This window comes from Trematomus bernacchii, unplaced genomic scaffold, assembly GCF_902827165.1.
Source record: "Trematomus bernacchii unplaced genomic scaffold, fTreBer1.1, whole genome shotgun sequence".
Taxonomy (NCBI): Eukaryota; Metazoa; Chordata; class Actinopteri; order Perciformes; family Nototheniidae; genus Trematomus; species Trematomus bernacchii.
In genome coordinates, this window is record NW_022987547.1 from 7608926 (window position 1) to 7634731 (window position 25806).

The following is a 25806-nucleotide window of genomic DNA, read 5'->3' on the forward strand; positions in this document are numbered from 1 at the left end:
ACGGAGAAAGAGAGAGAGTGGACGACCCAAACACGGACGGTTAGCAGCAACTATCAACCAACGGCCGCCTGACAGCCCTTTAAAATAACAAATTCTTCAGCGGTAAAACAAGAAAAATGTGACCAAGTGAGAAGAACAGCTTGGCGAAGACTGTCAGAAACGCATGACAACCAACTTTGGTTGTTGAGAGAGGCGCACCATGGCATCTCAGCCGAGGTAGGCAGACACAGCTAGCTGCTAACAGCAGGGCGCTAGCTCCTCAGCCTGACCGGGTAACTACCCTTAATTAGCTAGATACGGTTAGTCTGATAACTAGCAGCGCACTTGAGCAAAGTAAACTTTAAGTTTATAACTCTGCAAAGGTATCAGAATTAAAGGGGTGTTTTTGTTGTTGTTAATGCTAAACCGACATAGACGATTTTGGCTTTGGTAAGCAGTACGAGGAAGAGGTGGAATCAGCTGGAAAAAGCAGGCTGGTGTGATTTCTACCAGCTGGTTAAAGGGACTGCTGTGTGTATACAAGCTGTTCTTTTTAAATGAGCAGCCACATGTTTAATTTATAAAGCATTCTTACAAGTGATCCTCAGTGAATTCTTATCTGCCGTGTTTTGACCAACTTGGAACTTTGGTTTAAAAGTTGGATAACAACAGAAAGCTATTTTCCTAAAAATAGAGGACAGAGAGGATGCTCAACTCAACCACCCTACCACTAAATCATAATCTGAGCAGAATATATTAAATTTGAGGCACAATTATGCCTAACATGATGATTTATTTTCTCCTATAATCATGTGGCTTCAACTATTAACTCAATTAAATGACAAACAACATCCAACTTTTTAATTTATCTTAACATATTTATTATTGCTATTCAGCTGCTTCAACATGCGAAGGTCCTGCTATTATATTCAAAACAAAGAAATACACTTTGTTCTCTGGAGACTGGGATGGACGTTCTTTATTATTTTCTGACGTTGTATAGGCCGCACAATTATTAATCCATGATAAAAGTAATTCTTGGTTGCAACCATAAAGTGGTACATATCCACTTTGTGCAACAATGTCAATATGAGTGAATGTTATGCATATTTGCAGATGTCTGAAGCATGCAAATCACTTTAAAGTCACTATTTACCTTGTCCTGTTTGGCATTTTTCTTCTCACAATTGTGCTCTCCATATTAATTAAAACTTGACTTAATACTACTAGCAGATACTTGACTTTGGTGTCACCCCCTGTATCAGCTCTCATAACTTCCTAAATGTGCTACTGTTTTCACATGTCAGACGTTTACCAGGACGACTGGATTGACTAGAGTCATATTGTGAAACCCTAACCCTAACCCTAACCTTTGGTGGTTGTTTAGGTGTGCAGTTCTGATTTTAGTCTTCAGGTTTCTTGGCTTTTGTCTCTCGTTGCTTTAAGTTCCACTGTGTTGCAAGTTTCTCCGAATCTGAATGATGGGCTTTCCTGACTGGGCTTGACTTAAACAATATATTGTTTTGTTCAAACCATATTGTTTAAATAGGAAATATAATTCCTGTTCAAACAATACAACTACTCACAATGCCAACATTTAATTTAATCACAAAGTAGTGCAAACTAAATTGATGAGCATTAAACAGACATGCAGTCTACCTGTGTGCTGTTGAAGCCTGTATATGTGCACGTGTAAACGGAGATTAAGATTATACCTGTGTGGGGGGGGGGGGCTGGGCTGGGCTGGGCTAGGCTATGCTATGTTTCACCCTTATTAAACACTAACCCCGGCATTGCTATCACTTGCAGGAGCTTATTCTAATTTATTCTGTGAGTTGTTTGCTTCTCTGTGTTAGATCATCAACAAAATGTTTCATGTTTTGTTTTGGATCACTAGTGTGTAACTTAATACAGGCAGGCACCTTGTGTTGGTTTACCCCTGGGTGGCCGGGCAGTTGGTGCTGTTCTTGTATTTTGGCCAGTCTCTCTGCTCCATTAATGAGTAAGTGCTCATCTGTTTGGCTTAAACCCAAATCTGTGTTGCTCCACTTGTTGCCATGGAAGCATCCCATTGGGGTTGCTGTGAGTGAGGATGATAAACACTGTTTTGGGAAAATTACTAGTTCCAAATGTACATTCAATTTACTTCAGTATTTTGAATGTGTTAAACAGGTCCTGACCCTATGAGGCCTCTTGTTGTTTCTAAATATAATTTACTATAATGAACAACTTATTTTTACCCATGGCCTTATATTTGGACTAGTCATATTCATGTGATGTCTGCATGGGCTGTATGTCATCTTTAGGGACTAAAAAGAACAGATGTGTGGGGACTCCTCATGGTGTCTGTAAGTCTAATTGCACTGACTTTTCTGGTGATATGATGAGCACTGAGTTCTCCCATGAGACCCTGCTTCTCTGCCACTTGGGTACATAAGGCTGTGATTAGATGTCATAAATTGTTATTCTTTAAAATGTTCTTGTGTCGTTAACCAAAACCTTTTTTCATCATATGAATCAGTCTGAGTGAGTCAATGCTTTGTGGTTTATTTGATAAAATCAAAGATAGCCTAAACAAATATGGCTGTGTTAAAAGATTGGTTGGAATTATTAGTGGTCAGCAAGGCATGTACTGCATCTTTGAACTGGGTCATCACATTTAGTGTTAGAATAATGCACTTGTACATGCAATGCTGACTTAATATCTTTCTTTCTTTTTAATGTTCTACAGCATATACAATGAAGAAAGGAACCGTCTTCGCCTCCGAGCGAGGGAACAGAGGAACCAAGAAACAAGCCCAGCCAAAGAACCCAACCCTGAGAATGTGCCACTCTTTAGGGAACCATACAAGGTAAAGACCCACTCTACAGGAGTTACCTGCTCTAATGATCACACTGGGCTTCTACTGTTCATGTTATTGATACAAAGATTATTATTTTGACTTCTTTCAAAAGCAACGGTTTCAGGATCAAAATGACTCTATTCATTATCAGAGGGAAATTGATAATTTTCTGTATGAGTGCTGTATTGTTGGCTTAAAAGTTACATAAAACCTTTCACCTTCTAGTGTTTTTTGTTGTTGTGTATGTAGTGTACTATACAATTATGTTTACTTTACAAAAAAAAAGCTGTCAAAGACAATACCATAACCTATGCATTTTAAGTCCAATGTGTGAGGAGTGTCAAGAGAGATATTCTTAAATTTGACTTGCACATTATTGGGAACAAATAAATAAATGGCAAATGATATTGAAACAAAAACAAGTTTGTTCCACCTACTGTTTGTCTTAATTAACCAAATCCTACATATTGCTACCGATATATTTCTTCTAACAAAGTATTAACAAAGTGTTTACCCTTTCTTTACGCAGACAAACAAAGGGGATACTCTTTCCAATCGAATCCAGAGGATGCTGGGTAGTTTTGAAGATGTGAATAATCCCTGTCCCTTAGCCATTGAGCCTTTACCCATTCCTACTTATGTAACCTTCTCACAGTCAGATCAGGCTCAGCCAAACACAGATAAACCAGCCAAGCCTCCATTCCTTAACCAAGTCCACACGTCCATCCCAAGTCAGAAAGCCCCCTCTTGTAACGGTTACTCCTCTCAGCCCATGAGGACGTCCACTGCCCCTTCTCCTCCTAACCAGCATGGACATTCATCCACTTTCTCGAATAGGTCCTTAAACCACAGTCCGCTCGGCCTCTCAGCAAAGCAACAAAAGAAGAGTGAAGCCCACTCAGGTCTCAGGGAGTGTGTCAGCCTTCCCCAGGAAATGTCTTATCAGTCTCCTGATGCCAAGCGGCCACCCTTCCCACATTCCATTGACCATGATAACTATGACACGGACACTAGGGACACCTTTGATAGACTTCAAGTTCAAGGGTCCACAGATCACCACCCTGAGTCTGACAGCGCCATGGATGTTTCCACATTTGACCTGAAACAGTCCCCCAAAGATTCATCTCTGCCTCAAGCAAACAAAGGTAACGCACTACCTTCCCAGACCTTCCCTTCACTCCTGTCGTCGAAGCCGCCCAGCGTAGTCATGACCCAGAAGCCCACAGCGTATGTGCGGCCCATGGATGGTCAGGACCATGTGGTCAGCGAGTCACCTAGGCTGAAGCTTTCACCAGAGCCATATGTACCTCTACCGGAGATAATCAACAAATCTGCGCTGGGCAAAACCAAGTTGCTGCCACCATTTTTGGAGGTAAATATATTCTCTTAGTTCGCTGTACTGTTATTAGACATGATATTATCTAGGCTGTATAATGGCTGGTTAGCTAATTTTAGCATGAAGAAAGAAAACAGGAGGTAACGGCTAGCTTGTCTAAAAATAGTTCTGCTTTTACAGCCCTTTGAGCTTTTGAGGTGCTGGTAGATGGATTCTGTTACCTTTAGACAAAACCAAGCTAGCTGTATTCCCCCTGTTTTTAGTCTTAATTCTAACCAGCTTTAAATTGGTGAAAAGCTTTCAGGTGGTATTGATTTTATCTAACGCTCGGAAAGAAATAGAATAAGTGTGTTTACAAAAATGTTAAAGTATTCCTTTAATATCGTTAGTAATAGTGTCATAGCTAAAATCCTGACACCATTTCCAGGATAGCAGCGTCCATCAACTGGCCTCAGTCTGTCGGACTGTAATTTAAACCAACTACGGCCATGTGCTTCAGGAAATTGTGTGTTTTCTTTAAAGACCGCTATTAAAGAAAATAAATCATAAGTTTGCAGGACTGGATTCCTTCAATCCAAAGAATTAGTTTTTTCTATAGAACCTGGTTGTTCCTGTTAAATACAAAAGTCCGAATCGGAATACCTTTATTAGTCCCACAGAGGGGAAACGTACATTGTTACAGCAGAAAAGAGCCAAAGACAGCTTAATGTTACATAAGTAGTATGCATACAAAAGAAAATCAAAGATAAAAAAAATATATAATAAAAAAGGTTACACAATTTACAAAAAACACATCCTGTTCTGAGGATTTAGCAGCCAGGTATATATTGCAGTTATTAACGGCATATATATATATTGCACATAGTTGGTGGTTAACAACAAGGAGTGTTATAGTAGTAGGATATTAAAGACAGCAGGGAGTAGATACTTGGTATATTTGGAATATAAAATTGTCTTGAGATGTCAGTGACACTGAATCTCTTGTTTGGTGGTCCGGTGATTGGTGAATGTGGGGAGGTGATAGAACAAGGGAAGTCCTACTTATTATTTCCCAGCACTGTTGTCTGGGCTATGAATGTACTGTGGAATGAGAGGATTGTGTCATCTGGAACATAGGGTTAGGGTTAGTCAATTTAAAAAAGATATTCTTGATTTAAATGTTCAGGCACTTTAAGTTCTAAGGCTTGATTTATTTGGGAGAATTTGGCTGAACTCCAGGTCAATTCTATAGAGAGGCGAAGTCCCGCCCATCTACTTCCGACCCATGGGACCTTATTTCGGAAAAAGTATGTATTGAAGTCAATGGGGAGAGAGATTATCTTTCGATCCCGTTTGAATTGTGCCACGAATTACACATATGATGTTTGTCAATCTTAAATAATAATTTCCATGTAAAAAAAGTCACAGTTTGTCGTAAAACTGTTGAAATATAAGACTATGAAAAATACGCAACTAGAAAGACTACAAATCCCAGAATCCCGGTCCTGCATGCTGGCTCTTACGGAACCGACTAACTCCCCTTGTGTGTATGTACAGCTCTCAACATGCCCAGACTTGTAGTGATTTTCACCTCTTTTAATACTTTTCGCCTCATTCTGAAAGAAAGACGTGAAATGTGCCAACGTGACGGCCGTCTTGGTGTGTGGTGCGAGACGGGAGATGTAGTTCATTGAGCGGTTTCACACAAAAAAAGTGTTACTTCACATTTTTACGACACATTTTTATTTTTTTGACTTGCAAAATTATCTTTTAAATTGACAAACATCATATGTGTAATTTGTGGCACAATTCAAACGGGATCGAAAGATAATCTTTCTCTCTCCATTGACTTCAATGCATAACTTTTCAGAAATAAGGTCCCATGGAGCTCCCCCGGAAAGGGAGGGACTTCGCCTCTCTATTCATAAATAGACACACACAGCCGTTGCACCTGCAGCACGACACAGCTCCCCCTACAGTCCTACAGCAGTGCTAAATATGCTTCTATTCTTGCTACTCTGACTAATCCATTGCAGGTTATACAGGCAATTATTTATATTCCTACTAAACCTTTGCTCCTAAATTAGGATCCACATCTGCAGTTTGCCATGTATAAAACACTTTGGATATAAAGTACAATCACAAATGTCTCTAACCTCCAAACTATTGAGAAATAGAAGAAGTAATGTGCTTTCAACAATGTGTTTTTCCTTAAACAAGTCAATACACATGTTTAATGGGTCAGAGAACCAACGTCCCAGTGCACGCCATTTTTTTTAAATTCTGGCACAAGTGTAAACCTCCTGGTGTGAAACTAAAGCTAGTTTAAAAATAAACCCTTAAACTAGCGTTAATGTTCTTAAATGGAACAACCAATGGTAAAATAACAATTACATCTATTTTTGTATTTTATAATAAATATGGTTTTCATGTGAATGTTAATTCAACATCAAAATTCAATTGTTGCCCCAAAACGGTGGAACCTTGATAATGCTTTTATTTTGTAATGGTAAATGGCTTCATTTAAAAAAAACTCTCCACTGCATCGCTTCATGAAAACGAATGTGAGTGCTTCTGCAGGTCTCTACTGCTCTCTGCTGGACAACACTGAAATGCATATATCTCTTTACTTGATTTTAATGTGGTATGGTTGTATTTAACGTTTTCAGTGTTTTCAATTCCCCCCAAATTACAGTATACCTAGAGATTATTTGACATAATGCAGGTTTTAAGATAAAGAACAGCTGGCCAATTCCCAAGTAGGGCTCGATATCTCTCTATTCTGGTGAGATATAGTTGCATCAAACCCATGCAAGAAGTAAACAATCTGAAGGGGGGTTTTATGTTGTATTTAGCTATATTATTTTACCTGTTTGACCTGTGAAATACCATTTAAAAGGTTTGCTCTTGGAAATATGAGCCCTTAACCATTTTCTATGTCTGTCATGTTATAATTGCATAAAGGTTTATTCACTGTGTTTTGGACAGATCATTTATTCATTTCTTTTCTACAGACAAGGACAGATGAGGTTCAGTGTGTCGAAGAAATCTTGAGGGTAAGTCCAGCTTTTACAACTCTCATTTACAGTTGCTACACCTGCATGCTATAATGTTTATTTTATGAAGAGTGATGCCTGTATTGTAGTTGGGCCGTCTTTAGGCTCCTTGCATAAAACATTCTTTTTATCCCACCATACAGGAAATGACCCACTCCTGGCCTCCTCTCCTGACAGCCATACACTCACCGAGCTCAGTAGAACCCTCCAAGTCTCCTTTCCCAGCCAAGGTAAGACTTTAAAAGTTGAGGATAATTGAGAAAAAAAGCATGTTTTAAGTCCCGGTAATTAAAGATCTGTATGCATATACAGTAACGATTGTTACACAATTTATTAATTAAGTGTAAATGAAGATAACCATGTGCAAACTTAAATAAAGCCAATGTGTGACACATGTAAAAGCTTGCGTTTGTTTCATTGTCTTCACAGGAAGCAGCGAGTCTCTCTTCATGTCCAGTACAAAGTGAGTCATTAAGTGAATGGCAATCAAAAATCAAGGCACAAAACCAGGATACGCATGATCATTAATATACATGTTGGTACTATATCATAGAAAATCCCAAACAAGCATGCAGACCAGGGTTAGTGTTTTGTCTGTAAAGGACGTGGGTAAAATACAGATTGATCGGAAACATCTGCTGTACATACAGCCTTTAGATAAAGAGTCTGTTTTAATAATTTGTGTGAATTGAATACTATAAACATTTCAAAGTTTTTCATGACATGTACATGTAATTCCCCTATTTTCTTCCAGAAAACTACAAGTCCCCTCCAGCAAATCCATCCCAGCTCATCCAGCAGAGCTCATCATCGTAAGTGACAATTAGGCTTTTGGCAGTTTGTTAATTCAGCCATTTAGACAACTTACAAGTATTTTCATTAATGGAGCAACTAATCATTATTTCCTAATCAATACATCTGCATCGATCATCAATTAAAATATTTTATCAATAATCAAATGTTGTATCTACACTCACCGGCCACTTTATTAGGTACACCCTGCTAGTACCGGGTTGGATCCATTTTTGACTTCAGAACTGCCTTAATTCTTCGTGGCATAGACTCAACAAGGTGCTGGAAACATTCCTCAGAGACTTTGTTCCATATTGACATGTTGGCATCACGCAGTTGCGGCAGATTTGTCTGCTGTACATCCGTGATGCAAAACTCTCGTTCCACAACATCCCAAAGATGCTCTATTGGATTGAGATCTGGTGACTGTTGAGGCCGTTTGAGTTCAGTAACTCGTTGTCATGTTCAAGAAACCAGTTGGAGATAATTTGAGCTTTGTGACATGGCGTGTTATCCTGCTGGAAGTAGCCATCAGAAGATGGGAACAGTGTGGTCATAAAGGGTTGGACATGGTCAGCAACAATACTCAGGTAGGCTGTGGTGTTTAAAGCATGCTCAATTGGTACTAAGGGGCCTAAAGTATGCCAAGAAAATATCCCCCATACCATTACACCTCCACCACCAGTCTGAACCTGATAGATCCATGCTTCTGACCCTACCATCCAAATGTCGCAGCAGAAATCGAGTCTCATCAGACCAGGCAACATTTTTCCAATCTTCTATTGTCCAATTTTGGTGAGCCCGTGCAAATTGTAGCCTCAGTTTCCTGTTCCTAGCTGACAGGAGTGGCCCTCGGTGGGGTCTTCTACTGCTGTAGCCCATCTGCTTCAAGATTCCACGTGTTGTGCGTTCAGAGAGGGTCTTCTGCATACCTTGGTTGTAACTAGTGGTTATTTGAGTTACTGTTGCCTTTCTGTCATCTTGAACCATTCTGGCCATTCTCCTCTGACCTCTGGCTGCCGCTCACTGGACATTTGTATCTTTTACGACCATTCTCTGTAAACCCTAGAGATGGTTGTGCGTGAGATCCCAGTAGGTCAGCAGTTTCTGAGACACTCAGACCAGGGCCGTCTGGCACCAACAACCATGCCACGTTCAAAGTCACTTAAATCACCTTTCTTCCCCATCCTGATGCGCTGCTTGAACTTCACCAGGTCGTCTTGACCCCGTCTTGAGCATAAGCGCTTTGAGCACCAGGAAAAGCGCTATATAAATGTAATCTATTATTATTATTATGTCTACAGGTCTACTTGAGTTGCTGCCATGTGATTGGCTGATTAGGTATTTGCGTTAACGAGCAGTTGAACAGGTGTACCTAATAATAAAGTAGCCAGTAAGTGTATTTATATACATTTATAGGAAATAATGAATATTGCTCTTGTAATTCCCACAGCCCAAGGTAAATTATTCAAATGGCTTGTTTTATTTAAAACCACCAGAAATGTCTATTACTGTTGTAAATGACAAAGAAAAGTCCCAGATCTGAGGAGCTGGAAATGTGATATGATTATTGTTGTGTTCTGTGTGTGGGTGCTGTAGATCACTTGAAGCAGCACATTCCCGAGGGGTAGAGCCGGCTAGCTCCAGCGACTCAGAGTGTAGCTCAAGATCAGAGTCGGAAAGTGAAAGCACCATCGAGGAGCCGCCTCCACCCCCTGTGAGCATCTCTGTTAAAACCGAGGTAATTTGCTGCTTGCCACATTTACTTGGATTGATACACTGCATCTCCCCACGGAACACCCACAGTTACATTTTGGCATGCATTTCTGCATGAATACACACATTAAAAATATATACAAAACAGAGAAGGCAGTTAAACACCTCTGTGTGAAATCACTGATACTTTAGTTTTTCATTCTGTAATTATCAGAGCAATACCGCAAGTCATTTAAAATGTAACAACCAATTACATACAGCGTTGCTGATATTTTGTTTGTTTATTTCAATAAATGGCAGGGGAAACTGATAAACATGCATTCTCTGAACTGCAAGCTCTATCTCTTTTTTTTAAATCGCATTGTTTGTGTCTTTTTTTTTTAGCCTGAACCTCTAGCAGTGACCCATGGTGATTGGCAGCTCGGGAACTGGATCCAGTCCAGGTCCAGCCAGCAGAACTCGAGCGCCGAAGGTCAAAGCTGTTCACATCCCTATGAAAGCCCCGCTCACAAGCGGCCACCGCCCAGTCAAAGCTCCCAGCACCCACTCAGTGCAGAGGTGGTCGACCCCTACAGAGAGTCCAAACCTTCTTCTTCTAACCAGAAAGAGTTGACCCAGCATCACAGTGAAAGCCCTCAGGACAACTATAACCATCACAGTGGCCACAAATCCCCCTCTGCTGGTTTGAACATCTCCAGGACACTTTTATGCAACACACACTCCTCAAAACCAGTGACTGCAGGTTGCCCAGATCACACTAAAGCAACTATCAACGTGAAGTGTGAGGAAGTGGTCGATACGCGAAACAAAGACCCCTGTTTTACAGATAGACCCAAGGTTAAGACGAAAGTAGGGCACAGCAAGAAAAGCAAGAACAACAGCGAGACTAAAAGAGACGGTAAGAGGACTTCTAAACACACGTCACTTGACAAGCGGAAGACTGGATCAGATCCTGAAGTCACTGTGGTACTGTGTGTTCATTGTCCATCTTGTGGTGTTCGATATCCTAACCCTTGCTCCTGCCCAACCCAAAGTCCTGCAAAGGCTGACCAGCTGACCCCCGCCCCACCACTTAGAGTCAGTTGTAGCAAACCAATGTTGGAGACCCTCTGCCCAAAGGGATCCAAGGTTCTTCACAAAACAAGCAAAAGGCACTCAGAGAAAACTGGGCACACAATCAAAAGTTCTCTGGAACCCCAGAAGCCTTTTAGCTCCCTGCTGGTGAAAATTGATCTAAGTCTGCTCTCAAGAGTTCCCTGGACCTGCAACATCCACCAGGAGTTACCCAACAATGCAAAGAGATCAGCACTGGTCATAGAGCAGCATGCAGGGGGTGGTGATGCTTCTACACCACACAAAGTCATCAAAAGCAGCAAAAAGAGTATATCTCAAAATGTGAGAAATATGTGGGTCCCATTCTGTTCTAGTTAGCATTCATGTAAAAAATGTTTAAATGTATTTTAATGTATGATTTGTTGTATTCAAGATTGAGGTAGACAATTCAACTCATCCCAGGAAGAAACAGAAGCTGGAAAACAAGAATACCTCATCAACAAGTCATGCTTCTGTCAAACTAGAGTAGGTCCAGAGGCATCCCTTACTTTTTGATGTTTCTTGAACGGAGATAACGTTACACTGTTTAGTGTGTCTGATAACACAAGCTCTCTATTCTTACAGATGTTCCAGCAATTCAAAAGCAGACGGGGAGCGAAAGAAAAAGGTGGAGAAAAAACCTGTTCCTATGCAGCAGCCTCTGACACCCAAAGACCCTGCTAAAGACCCTGCTAAAGTCCCAAAGGTGAACAAACGCAGTTCTGGGAAGCCCCAGGAGTCCAGCAAGGAGGCAGCAAAGAGCAAGGACTCCCAGAAGCACAAGAAGAGCGGCGGGAAGCATGCCGAACAACCACACTTTGAAAAGGTAACGGGATATAAGCACCAATCGTTTGTGTTTAGCTTTCCCCCCCAAGGCAAGCCTCTGAACGATCTCATGGTTTTAGGGATTGTAACCAGTGAAAAATGCTCTCAATTTGTTTCCATGAAATGCTAAACCATTCAAATTGTAAACGTACATCTGCCCTTCAATCCTAGCAGAAGCCCCAAAAGAGCACCCCTGCTGTCCCATCATCTTCACAGACCCCCAGGGGAGCTTTGAGCAAAAGGCCCTTGCTCAGAGTTGAGGGGAGGTAAAAAATGATTTCTGTGGAGCTGCTAAGTTGTTCTAAACTACAGTTTTTCATTTGTCTGGACAATCTCCAAAAAATGTTTATGTCTTCAATTTCTATCGAAATATTTGGGTTAATTCAATCCCACATTTTCTCAAAAGGTATTACTGGAGTTTAAATTGTTAACATGTTTTGTAGTTAAACCAAATGTATATTCTTGTTTTGAAGGAAGTTGTTGCTACAGTATTAACAATTCATAATGATAAAACTTGTATTGTTTTTGAGGTGTTTAGTGTTGTTTGTTGATAAAGCTTTTTTCACCTACAGGCAGTATCCAGTGAAGCATTACATAAAAGAGGCCAAAAAGCTGAAGCACAAAGCAGACGTAGAGGTAAGTTATTTGTGTTTGTTATGAGGTTATTAACTCGTATTACTGCACATTTCTACCCGATGATACTAGGAACATATAACCAAACTGTATGTGTCTATCTCTGCAGTCAGATAAGCTGATCAAAGCTTTTAACTACCTGGATGCGGCCATGTTCTTTGTCGAAAGTGGTATTGCCATGGAGAAAGATCCACACATTTCAACGTCTTCCTACACTATGTTTGCAGAAACAGTGGAACTGCTCAAGTACGATAACATTTATCATTACCGTCTGCACTATTGATAACTTTCATTGATCCAATAAACAAACCTTTATATATTTATATGCTTCATTTTTACAGGTTTGTACTGAAACTTAGAAACTCAGTGGATGCCTCTGCTACTGCTGCAGAAAAAGACTTTTTTGCTTTATGGTGAGTTGTAGATTATACCTTTTGTGCTTTTAAATAGCTGCTTCACAAAATAGAATGTCTTATAAGAAGTACACAATATAACTGGTTAAATGTTTCTCCTCTTTAGCTTCATTTCTGTTTAAAGCTTTTTCACCATCTATTCTTGTCTAAATATTACATATGTGTAGTCATATTAAAGTCTGTCATAAATGTAATTAAGTCATAGAATGCCATACAGTATTATAAAAAAGCTGTAAATTCACAAGAATGTATAGTAAAGTGTGTTATATATATATATATATATATATATATATATATATATATATATATATATATATATATATATATATATATATATATATATATATATATATATATATATATATGGCATTAAGAAATCATTGTAATCGTAAAGTATAAAAACGTCATTGTATTGTTTGTCTTTACAATAACTGTATATGCAATAATGAATCGTGCACATTCTAAACAATGTATGAACATTGAATTGTGTCTTGCAGTTTGAAGTGCCAGTCCCTCTTGCAGATGACAATGTTTCGCCACAAACACAAAATTGCCCTCAAGTATTCGAAGACCCTCACCGACCACTTCAGTGTAAGTATTACATATTCATTTCTTATGCCATTGTAATTGTTTTGCAATTTAATTAGGTCATATCTAAATAAAACAAAATGTTATTACATGTTTGTACAGAGTTGGAAAAGTAGTCACTATGTAATTATAGTTATAATTTGGACATTTCAGAACTCAACAACTCACGATCCTCCTGTTTTAACACCAAAGTAAGTCGTCTACTTTGCATGGTACTTTCTCTTTTTAGGTGTAAGCTGTAATATGTAATCAAAAGTTCACATCAAAAGTTCACATCTTTTGACTGGTGTTTTTTCAGAGTCACACACACCCCGTCCTACATGCCCAACATGCCTTCTCCAGCCAACACGTCCAGCAGCTTTGGTCCCGGCTCCGGCCACAGCGGGTCGGGTGTGGACCCTGTGGGCAGCACTGTGACGGTTCCTCAGGCCATTGGACAAGTGGCATTCACCTACGTCAACATCACTACATTAGTTTTAAGCGCTCATGACATCTGGGACCAGGCGGAGGAACTGTCGCAGAAAGGCAGCGGTAAGAGTATACGAAAAACAGACTGTAAACATGAAAACATAAAGTAATAGTATGACTTTTTCCATATTTTTTAACAAACTACATTGTGATCTTTTGTCAAATGTTTCAACATGCTATACTACTTCTTGCTTTTTTTGACGTACTAAACTATGACTTTATTGGGATATTTTCTACATACTATGCTATGAATGCTTTTCATTATATTTTTAAGATATTTAAGATATTTTTAAGACTTTTTTTAAACAATATTTCCAAAATACAATACTATGACCCTTTTTGAAATACTATACTATGAATTCTCTTCAACATACTATTTTATCTTTTTTTATGAGATCCTACATTATGACTTTTCTTTCAAAAGATATTTGCGGCAAATTATGAAATTCTTCATAATTTTCGACAAAGTACAGTATGCTATAACTTTCTTTGACTTTCTTTTATTTCTCGACATACTATACTTCTTTTTTTTTTCCAACATATTACTATTACTTTATTTTCTAAATACTGTACTGTGACTTTTTTCTTAATTTTGACTTTTTTGTTTTCCAACATTTTCAATATGCTATATTATGACTTATTTTTCATATTCTATACAACACATTTTACTCCTGAAAAAAAATCTGTATAGCATCTTAATGAATTGTGATGTTTTGAATATCTCTGTATGTTTCAGGTTTGCTGACAGAGCTGGACTCAGTCATGGGTGCATTGAGCCTAACTTCCAGTATGAGCTCTGTGGTGCGCTACACCAGACAGGGCGTCCACTGGCTGAGGCTGGACAGCCAAAAGGTAACCTGACTATCCACCTGCTCTCGTCAAAGAGTACCTGCAAACCCTTTGTGCTGCCCCTCTCTACCTTTACCTCACCTCGCCTCAGTGTGTCACACTCTGAGCTGGACTATCCCTCAGGCTTGTGCCAGGCTTCTTTACTTCACATGGACGTTATCTCATCTCATGTGGTGTGTCCCTGAGAATACACCACTGATCAATGCACTTGTTATTTATTGTTTTCTCTCATGTCCGCTCGTGTCTCTCTTTCTCTCTGGCACTTTTATGAACATGTGTTACATCTGTGGTTATACACACACTTCATGGCTTGTACCCACGGTGTATCTTCCTGTTCTTCATCAGTTCATGCGTTTGAATCATCAATTTATTCAGGTGTGACCTTAACTACATTTGGATGGGAGCACATCGAATGTAACCAAAATTGCCGTTTGGTGGCAGCCCCAGCCTCATGCAAGTTCTGACACAAATCTTGTTTATGATCACAACTTTTGTCACTACAAGGCACTAAAACCATTGTTTAAATGTATCACAATTGTTATTGAATTTCTCTCAAAATGAGTCCGTTTGAATTCTGCATTGTATTTCCCCTACAAATCAGTGGGGATTAATACAGTATGAGTTTAATAAATTAATGAATACAGCGTGAGTGCTGTCCAAAACAAAGAGACATCTGAGCATGAATAATAAGGATTTGTATTATGATGGCTCAGGATCAGAAGTGGTTTGCCATCTTTCTCAGGCTGATTATGACAATTACTGACTAGTTGGTCAGTCCAAAGCAGGCTCGATTTTATTCTTGTCACCCAGGTAAAAGAATTGCACTTGTGCCCACTAATGTAAGTTATACAAACATTAGGTACGGTAAACAATGCAAGAACAAAAAAAGGGGCAATCATTTTACATATTGGATTTTTTTAGTTCTAGTGTTGGAAGTAGTGGTTGATATTAGCCGAGTTTGAGTTACCTTTCAAGTATAGTGGGACTGCCACATTGTTCAACAGATGAAACGACAGTAGTGTTCCCTTTATTTGTTTTTGCACCAGGAAGCTGCTTTTCTCTGTTTCCCACACGTTTGTTGATTAGCAAATGTTGAGTTTCAATATGTTTACTAAATGTGTGCGAGTAGAATAAAAGGCCAAACTATAGCTTACTACAGAATGCACTTTGTTGAGTATTTGTTGTTAATTTCAGAGCGTTATTGGACATAAGAACAACTTGATCCCAAAGACTGGCAGGACTGTGCTAGTCTTTACTTTAGTTTATTGTAACTTTGATTCTAAAAAAATAAAGCTTGAGTTTTGTTGGTTCAAATTTTTATTGAGGTGGTGTTGTTATGACAATTTAAAATGGATACTAAAATAATCAGTATGAAATGGTGGAGTAAAAGAAACATTGCTTTTGATTAACACATTTTGAAACGTTTTGCAGTTAATTGAGTTTGTATGTCTGTGTGCAATTACACATCAAAAAGGGCTAACACGAGGATCACAAAGTGTTCATGAATTTACATTGTTGCATAAAGTGTAGCGACATTTATTTTAAATACGGAGCAAGGTCACTGGTGCCGTGGCATTTGGGATTATTTGATGTATCGATCATCAGCAGGATGCAGGAGAAATGATCTCGAGTGTTTCTTACTGCAGATGTCTACACTGCACAGAAGCATTTCAGATGTTTTCATGTCTTTTCCAACCTGTGGCTTTCCTTCCATCATCTTCGATTGTTTATGAATTACTCTGCAACAGTTTACACTTCTTGTCCAAATAATTATTTACTGAGAAATTGTTCAGAAAAGGTTTTGAAGGATGCTTTCCCTTTTTTGTAAAATATGTAAAACATTTTTTTTGCAGAGATGAATAAACACTGGAAATCATTTTTGTTAACTTATCATTTATTACTGCTTACTCTTATTTTCAGAAAGAAAACAAGATTACACAATTTGGTTGTAAAGGTCAGTAAATAACTCCTGAACAGTCAATTGCATATGGAAAATTACTGAATTATTGTAGACATAACAACAGCTGAGCACGGAAAATGTAAGTGCAACATAGGAAAACAAAGTTTTAATATCTTGAGTATATTGCAATATATATACTGTACAAATGAGGTGAATCCTATTGCATTCTTTATACTGAAAAGGGACATTATCAGTGATTTGTTTACAAAAACATGGAATTTCAATGAACTGTACAAAACATAAATGATGGTTTATGTGTCCGATTCTCCACCGAAGTTGGGGTTGGTAAAAGCAGGCTGCAACAAAAGAAAGACACAACTTCCTTTTTACACTTTCACAAAAACATAACAAAATATCATTAGGAAATGACAAATGTGTCAAAGTCACAGTAAAGTATGTCGGACAATTTGAAAAAAAAGTCATAGTATGTCGAAAAAAGAAATTAATATTATAATGTAACAAACATTTTCGTAAATAGGTCATAGGTATGTAAAAAAAAAAAGTCATAGTATGTCAGAAAAAGAAAAGTCGTAGTTTAGTATGTCGCAAAAAAGGTTTTTGTATAATATGTCGGAACATTTAAAAGAAAGTCGAAAAAAGTCATGGTATCAAGTATCAAAAATAAAAAAGTAATAGTAGGCTATAGTGTGTCGAAAAAAGAAATTCATAGTATGTCGAATAAAAAAGGAATAGTATAGTATGACGAAAAGTCATAGTATTGTATGTTGAAAAAGTGGTAGTATAATATGTAGATAGTTTAGTAAGTTGGAAAATTAGAAAAAAAGTAATAGATAAAATATGAAAAAAAAGTCCTAGATAATTAACAACTCACCACATCAACGGTAGCGGTTGTTCTTGTTGGCAGACTCAAGCCGCTCAGTTTAACCCCTCTCACACTGAAGACATAGAACAGCACTCCAGCGATCAAGCTGCAGAACAGAATGGCTCCAATAACAGCGCCCACTATAACCCCTGCATCTGGACAAAGAGATACAGCAGATGTTACAGCCTTTAAGTTACTCTAAATGATTTAAAAACAACACGAACAAAATAATGTTTGGCACTTTGTTGCACTTACTGTTGCCTCCTGGACCATCAGTGGGGAAAACTGGATTCCCGCCATCATCTGTTGTATAGTCTGAAAATATGGTTAAACACAGACCAGCTGTTAACATGTTGCTTATTATATCTTAGTAAGTATTAATTTACCACATTTTCTTTCTCTGTTTTAAGAACCCAAGTGAAAGCTTTAACAGTCCGCCTTCACACCTCTGAATGCTATTGAGGCTAAAAGAGGCAAGTGAGAAAATCAAATCTGATATTTTTTTTTAAGTCTGAGTTAAATGGTTTTCTCAGCTGTGTTTACGATATGAAGACCGGTTATACAACATAGGTTTTGCCAGGCTAATCTTTAAGTTCCTTAATTATTTTTTTTGTTGTTGACAGGATAATTTTATGTTTTTCAGTGAAATACAAATGTTGGTCGCAAGAGGCTGATATGCACCTCTACCTTTGTTCTAAATGGGAATAAAGCATTCATGTTTTCTTCCAGCTGAGCTTTAATTTTACTCACGGATCACTTTTTTACTTGTTCTTAAATCATCATAACAGGAGAGAAAACAGCTTTGATCCAAGTGTTTTGAACTTGCCTTTCCGGGCCTCCTTAGTATTCCACCCAAATGTCGAAAGAAATAATGTAAAAACACAAATCCTTACATTGGCGATGGCGGCATGCAAAGCCTCTCTTTTGCAGACAGTTGTTGTCATTCCAGTTTCCGTCTTGGAACATCTCCACACAGTTCTCCTCTGCCACCTCCCCAGGGTGGAAGGCTGCATTCGGCTCACCAGCAGCCCAGTTTAGGAAGCCCAGAGACGTCTTATCCGTCCAGCCCCAGCCGACTAGAAAAGCAAGGTTTCAGGTTAGTGCACGTATATCTGTATATCTCACATATAATAAAAGCTCAGGTTCAAGTAGTATGAAAGACACATTTGTATGGTTTCGACACTCACAGTTGCGGTCCCTAGTGAGGCCGATCCATATGTTGTGATACTTGGTGTGATTGAGGTTCCTGATGAACTCCACCTCCGCTCTGCTGTGGAGCGACAGCAGGTCTGCCTTGGCGGCCTGGCAGTAGTGCAGGGAGTCCGGCCAGGAGAAACCCTGCTGCTGGTTGTACACAAAGTAACAGTAGCGGCCATACGGTATCCAGTAGGGCAGACACTTCCCATCACCAGGGGCAGGGGTCGGCGGCGGTTTCTCTGTGAGGAGATATAAGTTACATCATCAAGGCTACAAGTTTTAGACTCTAAATGACGGTTTTAATTTGATAGAGAGACTAGAGAAAAAAAGTAGGAACAAACCTGGGGAGATCTTGCAGACGTAGGGTTTAGCTTGGTCACACTTGGTGTCGTTCCAGGTCCCGTGGAACGCACGAGAAGCATGCATGCTCACGCAGCCCTCGTCCTTTATATTGCTGGGTTCTCCTGGTCCCCACTGAGTGAAGAAAACTGGCCAGTCATCTGTCCACATGTAGGAGCCGTCGTCCTGCAAGGAAATATAAGCTCCGGTTAAATAGTTAACGTTTCAAGTTACTCAGACTAATTCGTTATAGATATTTTCCAAATTGTCGGTACACCAAATGAAGATATTTTTTAATAACTTCAACGTCCTATAAGGCCAAATGAGTCACTGTTGGCTAAAAAGTTAAGATTAGAAAAAGTTGGGAACCAAAGGATTAAATAACCTGGAAGAAGTTAATACTAGCTCCATCAGCTAAAACATGTTGAGTGAAAAACTCAAGGATATGTTTAAGATAGCTTATTTCTTATTTGTACACAGATGGTTATGAAACCACATTTGTAGGTCCTTAATGAGTTTTTAATTTCCAGGTAGTTCAGGCAACAACATGGTGTGTTTCCTCCCTGTCAGCACCTTGCGCCTGAGTCCGATCCAGGCGTCGGCTCGGCCCTGCAGGACGGCCCCGGCCACGAAGGCCTGGTCGTAGCTCATGTCGATGCTGGCCAGGTTCCCTCCCTCGTCCTGGCAGGCCGCCTGAGCCGCGTCCCAGGTGGCCGGCTCCTCCACCAGCCTGTAGCAGTTCAGATACCAGGAGGTGTAGCCAGTGGGGCAGGGGGCCTTGGTCGGGGGTGGAGGGTTGATGCTGCTCGCTGATGTGGAAGCAGATACATAAAAGTCTTTGAGTAAGGACTGAACTGAGATTTCTAGCTCCTAAATGTTTTCTACGTAAACCCTTTGGAGTAACATGGTAGAAAAACAGTTTTATGTGGCAATCTGTGCACACATAAAGCTTAAATAGGCATACATGTTGCCAGTCTGAATGATTAAGGCCAATGCAATGCAATACAAAGAAACATGTATGACTAATGGAGTATTTATTGTTATATTGTATAATTGTTACTTTTATTTAAATGGAGGATCTACGTTTTTCATCCACTACTGAAAACAGTCCAGGATATCAACCCGTATTATTAAAGCCAATACACTGCATGATAGAACATTTCTCCCTGTAGGAATATTACAGTAGCATGATCAAATGAAAATGCCCTAAAGTACAGTAAGATCCGTGTGAATGAACTATTCACTTCCACAGCCTCATATGTTCTCTAGAGAAATATTGTGCACTGACACGGCAGATAAAATGCCACAAAGTACAGTAAGGTTAAAAGAAAAATACATAAAAATATATATAATTGAATTCAAAACTTGTGCACGGATTGTAAAACCGCATTTTTTTAAATGTAATTCCTGTTTCTATAAGCAAATAAATCTTATCCAAGCAAAAAAAAAAGGAAATTGGGAGTGTTGACTGACATTTCTTCCTGGAGCAGACGAAGCTGTGATCCCTGTGACAGGCGTCATCGTTCCACCTGCCGGTCACCAGGTGGTTGTGAGAAATCGCCACACAGTGTTCCTGTTGAGAAGGACAAGAAAGCTTCAAGCTATCTATCTATATACATTAGAGGATGTTTTAGTCCTGCTTACAAAGATTGAAAATGTATCCCACTGGCTTTGCACCGATTATAAATAACTTCCTCACCGCTCCTCCTGCGTTGTTGGGCTCCTTGTCGTTCCAATTGGTGTACAGCACCGGGCTGACCCCATCACTCCAGGCGTACTGATTCTCCAACAAGAGATCTGACAAGCCGATCCACGTGGGAAGCTTGAGGTCCCTCAGGTAGCTGGAAACAAAGTCTGGAGGAGAGGAGAGAGTATAAATACAGAGAGCAGTCCCTTAGACCTGTTTCCTCCTCAAAGATCCAGCTTACCGTTCTCGTACTGGTCATCGATAACGGCCAGATCTCCTCCCTGCTCTTTGCACCAGCTGCGAGCGAAAGACCAGTTGGCCTTAATGTCACCCGTCTTCCCTTTGAACATGAAGCACTTGTCTTTGAAACGCATCCAACCTGAGGTGAAGAAACAGAATCAAGTTACATCAGGTTTCACAGATCATTTCAGGATGTATAATCAGCTTTGTGCATGTAAAATGACTTTTGATTCAATAACATTATTACGGGATGTATAATAATGATCAATGTGTAAGGAAGGCAGGCAGCTCCAACAACAACAGACACCAATTGAATTTGTTTTGCTCACGTCTGGATATCAGCACATGACTTCAGAATTCACTATATTGATCAAATCCTCCATAAGGAGTTATCTCATTTAAAAGTGTAATAAAGTATTAAACACTTGGAACACGGTAATAAAGAGATACAAAGTAGGAAAACAGACAAAGCTTTTGAGATGGATAACAAATGATAATAAATTCCAGCCGGGAAAAGAAGATACAGGTTTTAAAGCGATGGGCCCGAGGGGGCATCACAGCAATATGTAGGATGGTGGGAAAAGGGGAAATGCAGAGTTTTCTATATCTAAGAGATACGTTTGATCTGGAAAGGGGTGACCTCTAGATACTTACAGGTGAGAGATTATTATATAAAAGAAATAAAAATGGATAAAACCACTAAACAAAATGGGGTAATTAAGGTAATGATTGAAACATATGAAGGGAAGAAAGGTAGGGGGAATTCAACTCTATATCAAGCTCTGTTGGAGAGTAGGGGTAATTCAACTCTATATCAAGCTCTGTTGGAGAGTAGGGGTAATTCAACTCTATATCAAGCTCTGTTGGAGAGTATGGGGAATTCAACTCTATATATAAAAGAAAAGTGGGAGAAAGAACTCGGGATTGATATGACAGAGGAAGAATGGTATAATGTATGTAGAGTGCAGCAGTCAACTACTGGGTCAAGGGGGTATGGAGGGGATTTGTCTGGAAGAACATAATCAGATACTTCATAACCCCAAAGATGAAAGGGAGGTATGCCCCGGAACAGAACGCATGTTGGAGGCAATGCGGCGAGGTGGGGGCAGACCACACACACATTGTTTTGAAATGCCAAAAGATGAAGGGATACTGGGAGGAAGTATGGGGAGTATTGAAGGGGATATTAGGTTATGAGGTTCCTAAGACCGGCCTGATGTTATACTTGGGGAATCTGGTAGAGGAAAAGATACTCACAGGGTGGGGACAGATACCTGATTAAGGTGCTGCTGGCTGCCAGCAAGAAAACAATTACCAGAGCATGGTATAGCAGCGGATCCACCTACGAAGGAGCAATGGCTGGGAGTGTACAGGAAATATTTGATATGGAAAGATTCACACAGGAAGGGAAATTTGAGTCCAAATGGGTTGAATATAAAAGAAAAATGAACGACGCCACAAATTGAGAGTTGGAACCAGACCATGATGTTGCATTAAAATAGGATAGAAAGCTTCCATGTCACTGTTGTTGTTTGCTTGTTTTTATTATTATTTTTATTTGTAATTCAAATGTATACTGAACTATATGTGGTTTTGTATGTTTATAAAAATGTAAGTGAAAAAAAGAAAAGTGTAATAAAGTATATTTCTAAAATATTGGTTGAAGAACAGGTTGTATTCTGTAGTATGTCATAACAAAAGTAAAGCTGTAATATATTGTAAAAGAGTTATAAAGTCAGTAAATTATGTTAAAACATTGTCATTAAAGTCAAAGTATAATATATGCCATTAAATCATCAGCTAATTATAGGTGCTCAGGTTGTTTTACAAAACAAATGCTCTATTATTTAGAACTCATATTTTTACTTTGAGATACATTCAGGTGGTAATAATAATTTCAAACGCAACAACTTGTAACTGAGTATTTTGTTTACACTGTGGCACTGTGTTATTATTATTTGCTGTTGTCCTCCATCACAGAGTGTGTGTTACCTTCAGGGCAGTTGCCCTCCCAGGGCTGTGTGGGTGGAGGGGGGGTGTGGATATCTCCAGGGAACTTCTTACAGACGTAGCCTGCTCCGGCCCGACCACAGTTTGCATCGTTCCAGCCACCTTAACAAGAATGAGATCAAATGATTAATAACAATAAATACACAGATCTATAATGTGACATTCAGCCAATGAATTGAGCTTTTTACCTTGAAGTCGGTTCATGTGAACACACTGCTCCTCCCCGTTGGCATTGTTGGGCTCACCTGGACTCCAGTGAGTGTAAGTGAGAGGGGAGAAGTCCACCCACCTGTGCAGATCACACAAAGAAACCTTGGTTTTGACCTTTTGCACTTAATAGAGAGAAGGTCCTCTCTAATGGAAAAAATGGGTCTCTCCTTTTTTCATTTAAATTATTTTTCTTTTATCTAAATTGAAAAACACTCTTTTTTTTTGCTTTATATTATTACATTGTAAAAAGCTGAGAAGGTGGATCAATCTGTAAAAGTATCTAAACCTAGCTGTAGTTAATTGTGAAATAAAGGGGTAAGAATAGTAAAGATAAAATAACACATACATGTATTGTCCACCTGTGATGCCAAACATCCTCATCCCAATCCAAGCTGAAGCCACCTGGCCGGTCCCCACCTTGAAAACAAGAACATCGTGTCCCAAACACATTTCACTGAGACATATCACAACATGTTCTGAGCAAGAGACGCACCATGGTGTTGACGTAAGCCTGTTCGTCTTTGTTGAGGATGGAGACGAGCGAGGCCTTCTCTTCGTAGCAGCGTCTCATGGCCGTGTGGAAGTCAACAATGTCGGTGTCGTTGTAGTAGTAGCAGATGTTGTTGTTCTTCCTCCAACCGGGGTTAGCGCCACAATCAGGAGCTGAGGACGGAGATGGAGATAATGTGCTCATAACAAAAAGCCTAACACATGGAGTGGAGATTTCTGACACTTACTAATCTTTGCCATTTTTCAATATTGAGAGGTGAGGTTCACTCTCTACTGAAGTTCCTATAAAATGGGTGGTGTTGCATTTTGGGATTGCGAGCAGTAAGTAGTGTCACATGCATGAAACTACATTTTAAATATATATAGTCTCAGCTCTCTGGCATTTAAAATAAAGCAAACACACAACTATATGAATACCACAATAACCTCCACCTCTGCTGCTGTTTAACCATAATTGTAATTTTCTCAACAACAAAGTATTTAGTTATTCCATTATATATATTAATCAACCAGCCTTGATTTAAAGTGGCAGACAGTCTGAAATTAAACACATCTCTTTCTATAGAAATGTTGCCAAACATGCCGTATCAATGGTTTAGTTTCTACCTAGCCTTCTCAGCTGTAAATGAACACCAGGATAAAACCTTGTCAGTACAGGAAGCACGGTGCATTGTGGGAACAGTTTACCTGGGACTGGAGGTGGGGGCACAGGGGGCAGGATGGGGTTCTTTCCTTTAGCAATCATGCATATCCAGTCCTGGTGGGCGTCACAGTTCAGATCGTTCCATTCAGAGAAGGTCCCGTTGGTGCTGCTCACCATCTCCACACACTCCTCACGGCCCTCGTGGTTGTTGGGCTCCCCGTGACCCCAGTTAGTGTGTGAGAGAGGTGTGCCGTCGCTCCAAGAATAACCTACACGATAGGAATAGTCATGAGTGTATTCTTTATCTGTACCCCAATTATCTTCAGCTCTGTAAAACACACACTACACACACACCTCCTTCTGCTGGGTTGTGCTTGAGGCCGATCCACTTGCTGGTGCCTTTGCTGTACAGAGCCAGGAACTCCTCCTCCTCCTGGGTGTGAATGCTCACCAGGTTAGCTCCTCTGGAGACGCAGTCCTCCAGAGCGGCTCCCCAGCTCTTCTTCATGGACCAGTCCACATTGTGGAAGAGCTGCAACAAATCAGACGATATTATAACCCGTGCTGACCAGAGGAGGAAGAAGTATTCTGCTACTATAAGTCAAATATAAAAGTATTGATATGTTGTAAAATGTTCCCTGTCAGTGTTTTACTTCTATTTATAATAAAATAATATAATATTCTACTCCCGAACATGTGTTGATGTTTCCTAATACAGCTGTAGATGTTTAAGGTTGTCCTTATTTTAACTCCTTTATACACAGTTGTTAAATCTACTAAATGCATCATATTATAAAACATCCTTCAGGTAATCACAAACATTTCAATTCAACTCATCAGGAGAAACATGGTTTGCACTGGACAGATACGGATGGAAAACTGTCAAATGTTTGGTAACTTAAGATTTTAAATAAATGTAGAGAACATTTCCCTTTGAGATGTTGTGGAGTAGAAGAAGAAAGTACCATCAAAAAATACTAATGTCAAAATGTGGAACTTCTAATTTGTACCTAAGGGCAATACTTGAGTTAATGTGCTTAGTTGCTTTTCCCCACTAGCCGACCTAATGACCTTGCAGATAACCTGGTTGTTTATTCCACTGCCTTCTTTACCTTGAAACAGTTTCTGAAGTGGGGCAGGGCGGTCCAGCTTGTGGCACAGCCCTGAGAAGGAGGGAAAGTCGGGGCCTTGGTGGGGGGGGTGATGTCGGGCCGGGGTTTCTCACAGACGAAGGCGTGTTTCTCCAAGCACTCCTTATCATCCCAGAAACCACCAATCGGACCCGTTGTCATGGCCACACAGGTGCCATCCCCGCTATCTACAGACAAAATGGACATTGGTGTTTTCTTCCAATGGGTATAATGGTATAGGGGAATTCTTTTGATATCTGCATGTGTTAGTGTCTGTACCTGGCTGATCTTTGTCCCAGTGGGTGAAGGACAGAAGTGCCCCGTTGTCCCAGATGTAGTCGACCCCCCCACTCGAGCCTCCTCGAGCACGCAGGCCAATCCACCAGAAACCAGTCTTACCTGACAACGCCACTGTGAAATGTGACTGCTCATAACTGCAGAGAAACACACAGAGACGATGCATTCAAACTCCTGCCAACCAGGTTGTT

The 25806-nt window shown here is 39.8% G+C and overlaps 2 protein-coding genes across 4 annotated transcripts in view; one reads left to right on the forward strand and one right to left on the reverse strand.

The window, feature by feature from the left end:
* On the forward strand, nucleotides 1-16445 carry aff1 (AF4/FMR2 family, member 1). 3 transcript variants are annotated; one of them, XM_034122718.1, is made up of 19 exons: nucleotides 1-216; nucleotides 2711-2831; nucleotides 3352-4194; nucleotides 7152-7193; nucleotides 7337-7423; nucleotides 7623-7656; nucleotides 7948-8005; nucleotides 9585-9726; nucleotides 10086-11096; nucleotides 11188-11279; nucleotides 11379-11619; nucleotides 11790-11884; nucleotides 12191-12254; nucleotides 12361-12497; nucleotides 12593-12664; nucleotides 13162-13255; nucleotides 13406-13443; nucleotides 13551-13783; nucleotides 14457-16445. In XM_034122718.1, exons 1-19 carry the CDS (start codon nucleotides 200-202, stop codon nucleotides 14579-14581), a joined length of 3546 nt encoding a protein of 1181 aa, XP_033978609.1. In that variant the 5' UTR covers nucleotides 1-199; the 3' UTR covers nucleotides 14582-16445. The 3 variants fall into 3 exon arrangements, with proteins under 3 accessions (XP_033978609.1, XP_033978608.1, XP_033978611.1); XM_034122717.1 differs by having other exon boundaries at nucleotides 164-216; nucleotides 11793-11884; XM_034122720.1 differs by having other exon boundaries at nucleotides 184-272.
* Nucleotides 16446-25806, reverse strand: part of LOC117476306 (macrophage mannose receptor 1) — a 23829-nt gene continuing 14468 nt past the window's right edge. Inside the window, exons 33-50 of the mRNA XM_034122716.1 lie at nucleotides 25598-25752; nucleotides 25301-25506; nucleotides 24543-24720; nucleotides 24233-24457; nucleotides 23529-23698; nucleotides 23382-23452; nucleotides 23014-23114; nucleotides 22808-22927; nucleotides 20817-20954; nucleotides 20588-20742; nucleotides 20362-20461; nucleotides 19462-19697; nucleotides 18891-19074; nucleotides 18540-18788; nucleotides 18246-18428; nucleotides 17608-17667; nucleotides 17362-17507; nucleotides 16446-16825 (exon numbers count right to left, since the gene is read on the reverse strand). Coding sequence (XP_033978607.1) covers nucleotides 16781-16825; nucleotides 17362-17507; nucleotides 17608-17667; nucleotides 18246-18428; nucleotides 18540-18788; nucleotides 18891-19074; nucleotides 19462-19697; nucleotides 20362-20461; nucleotides 20588-20742; nucleotides 20817-20954; nucleotides 22808-22927; nucleotides 23014-23114; nucleotides 23382-23452; nucleotides 23529-23698; nucleotides 24233-24457; nucleotides 24543-24720; nucleotides 25301-25506; nucleotides 25598-25752 — 2722 coding nt within the window. The 3' untranslated portion in view covers nucleotides 16446-16780. The remainder of the gene's footprint in view (nucleotides 16826-17361; nucleotides 17508-17607; nucleotides 17668-18245; nucleotides 18429-18539; nucleotides 18789-18890; nucleotides 19075-19461; nucleotides 19698-20361; nucleotides 20462-20587; nucleotides 20743-20816; nucleotides 20955-22807; nucleotides 22928-23013; nucleotides 23115-23381; nucleotides 23453-23528; nucleotides 23699-24232; nucleotides 24458-24542; nucleotides 24721-25300; nucleotides 25507-25597; nucleotides 25753-25806) is intronic.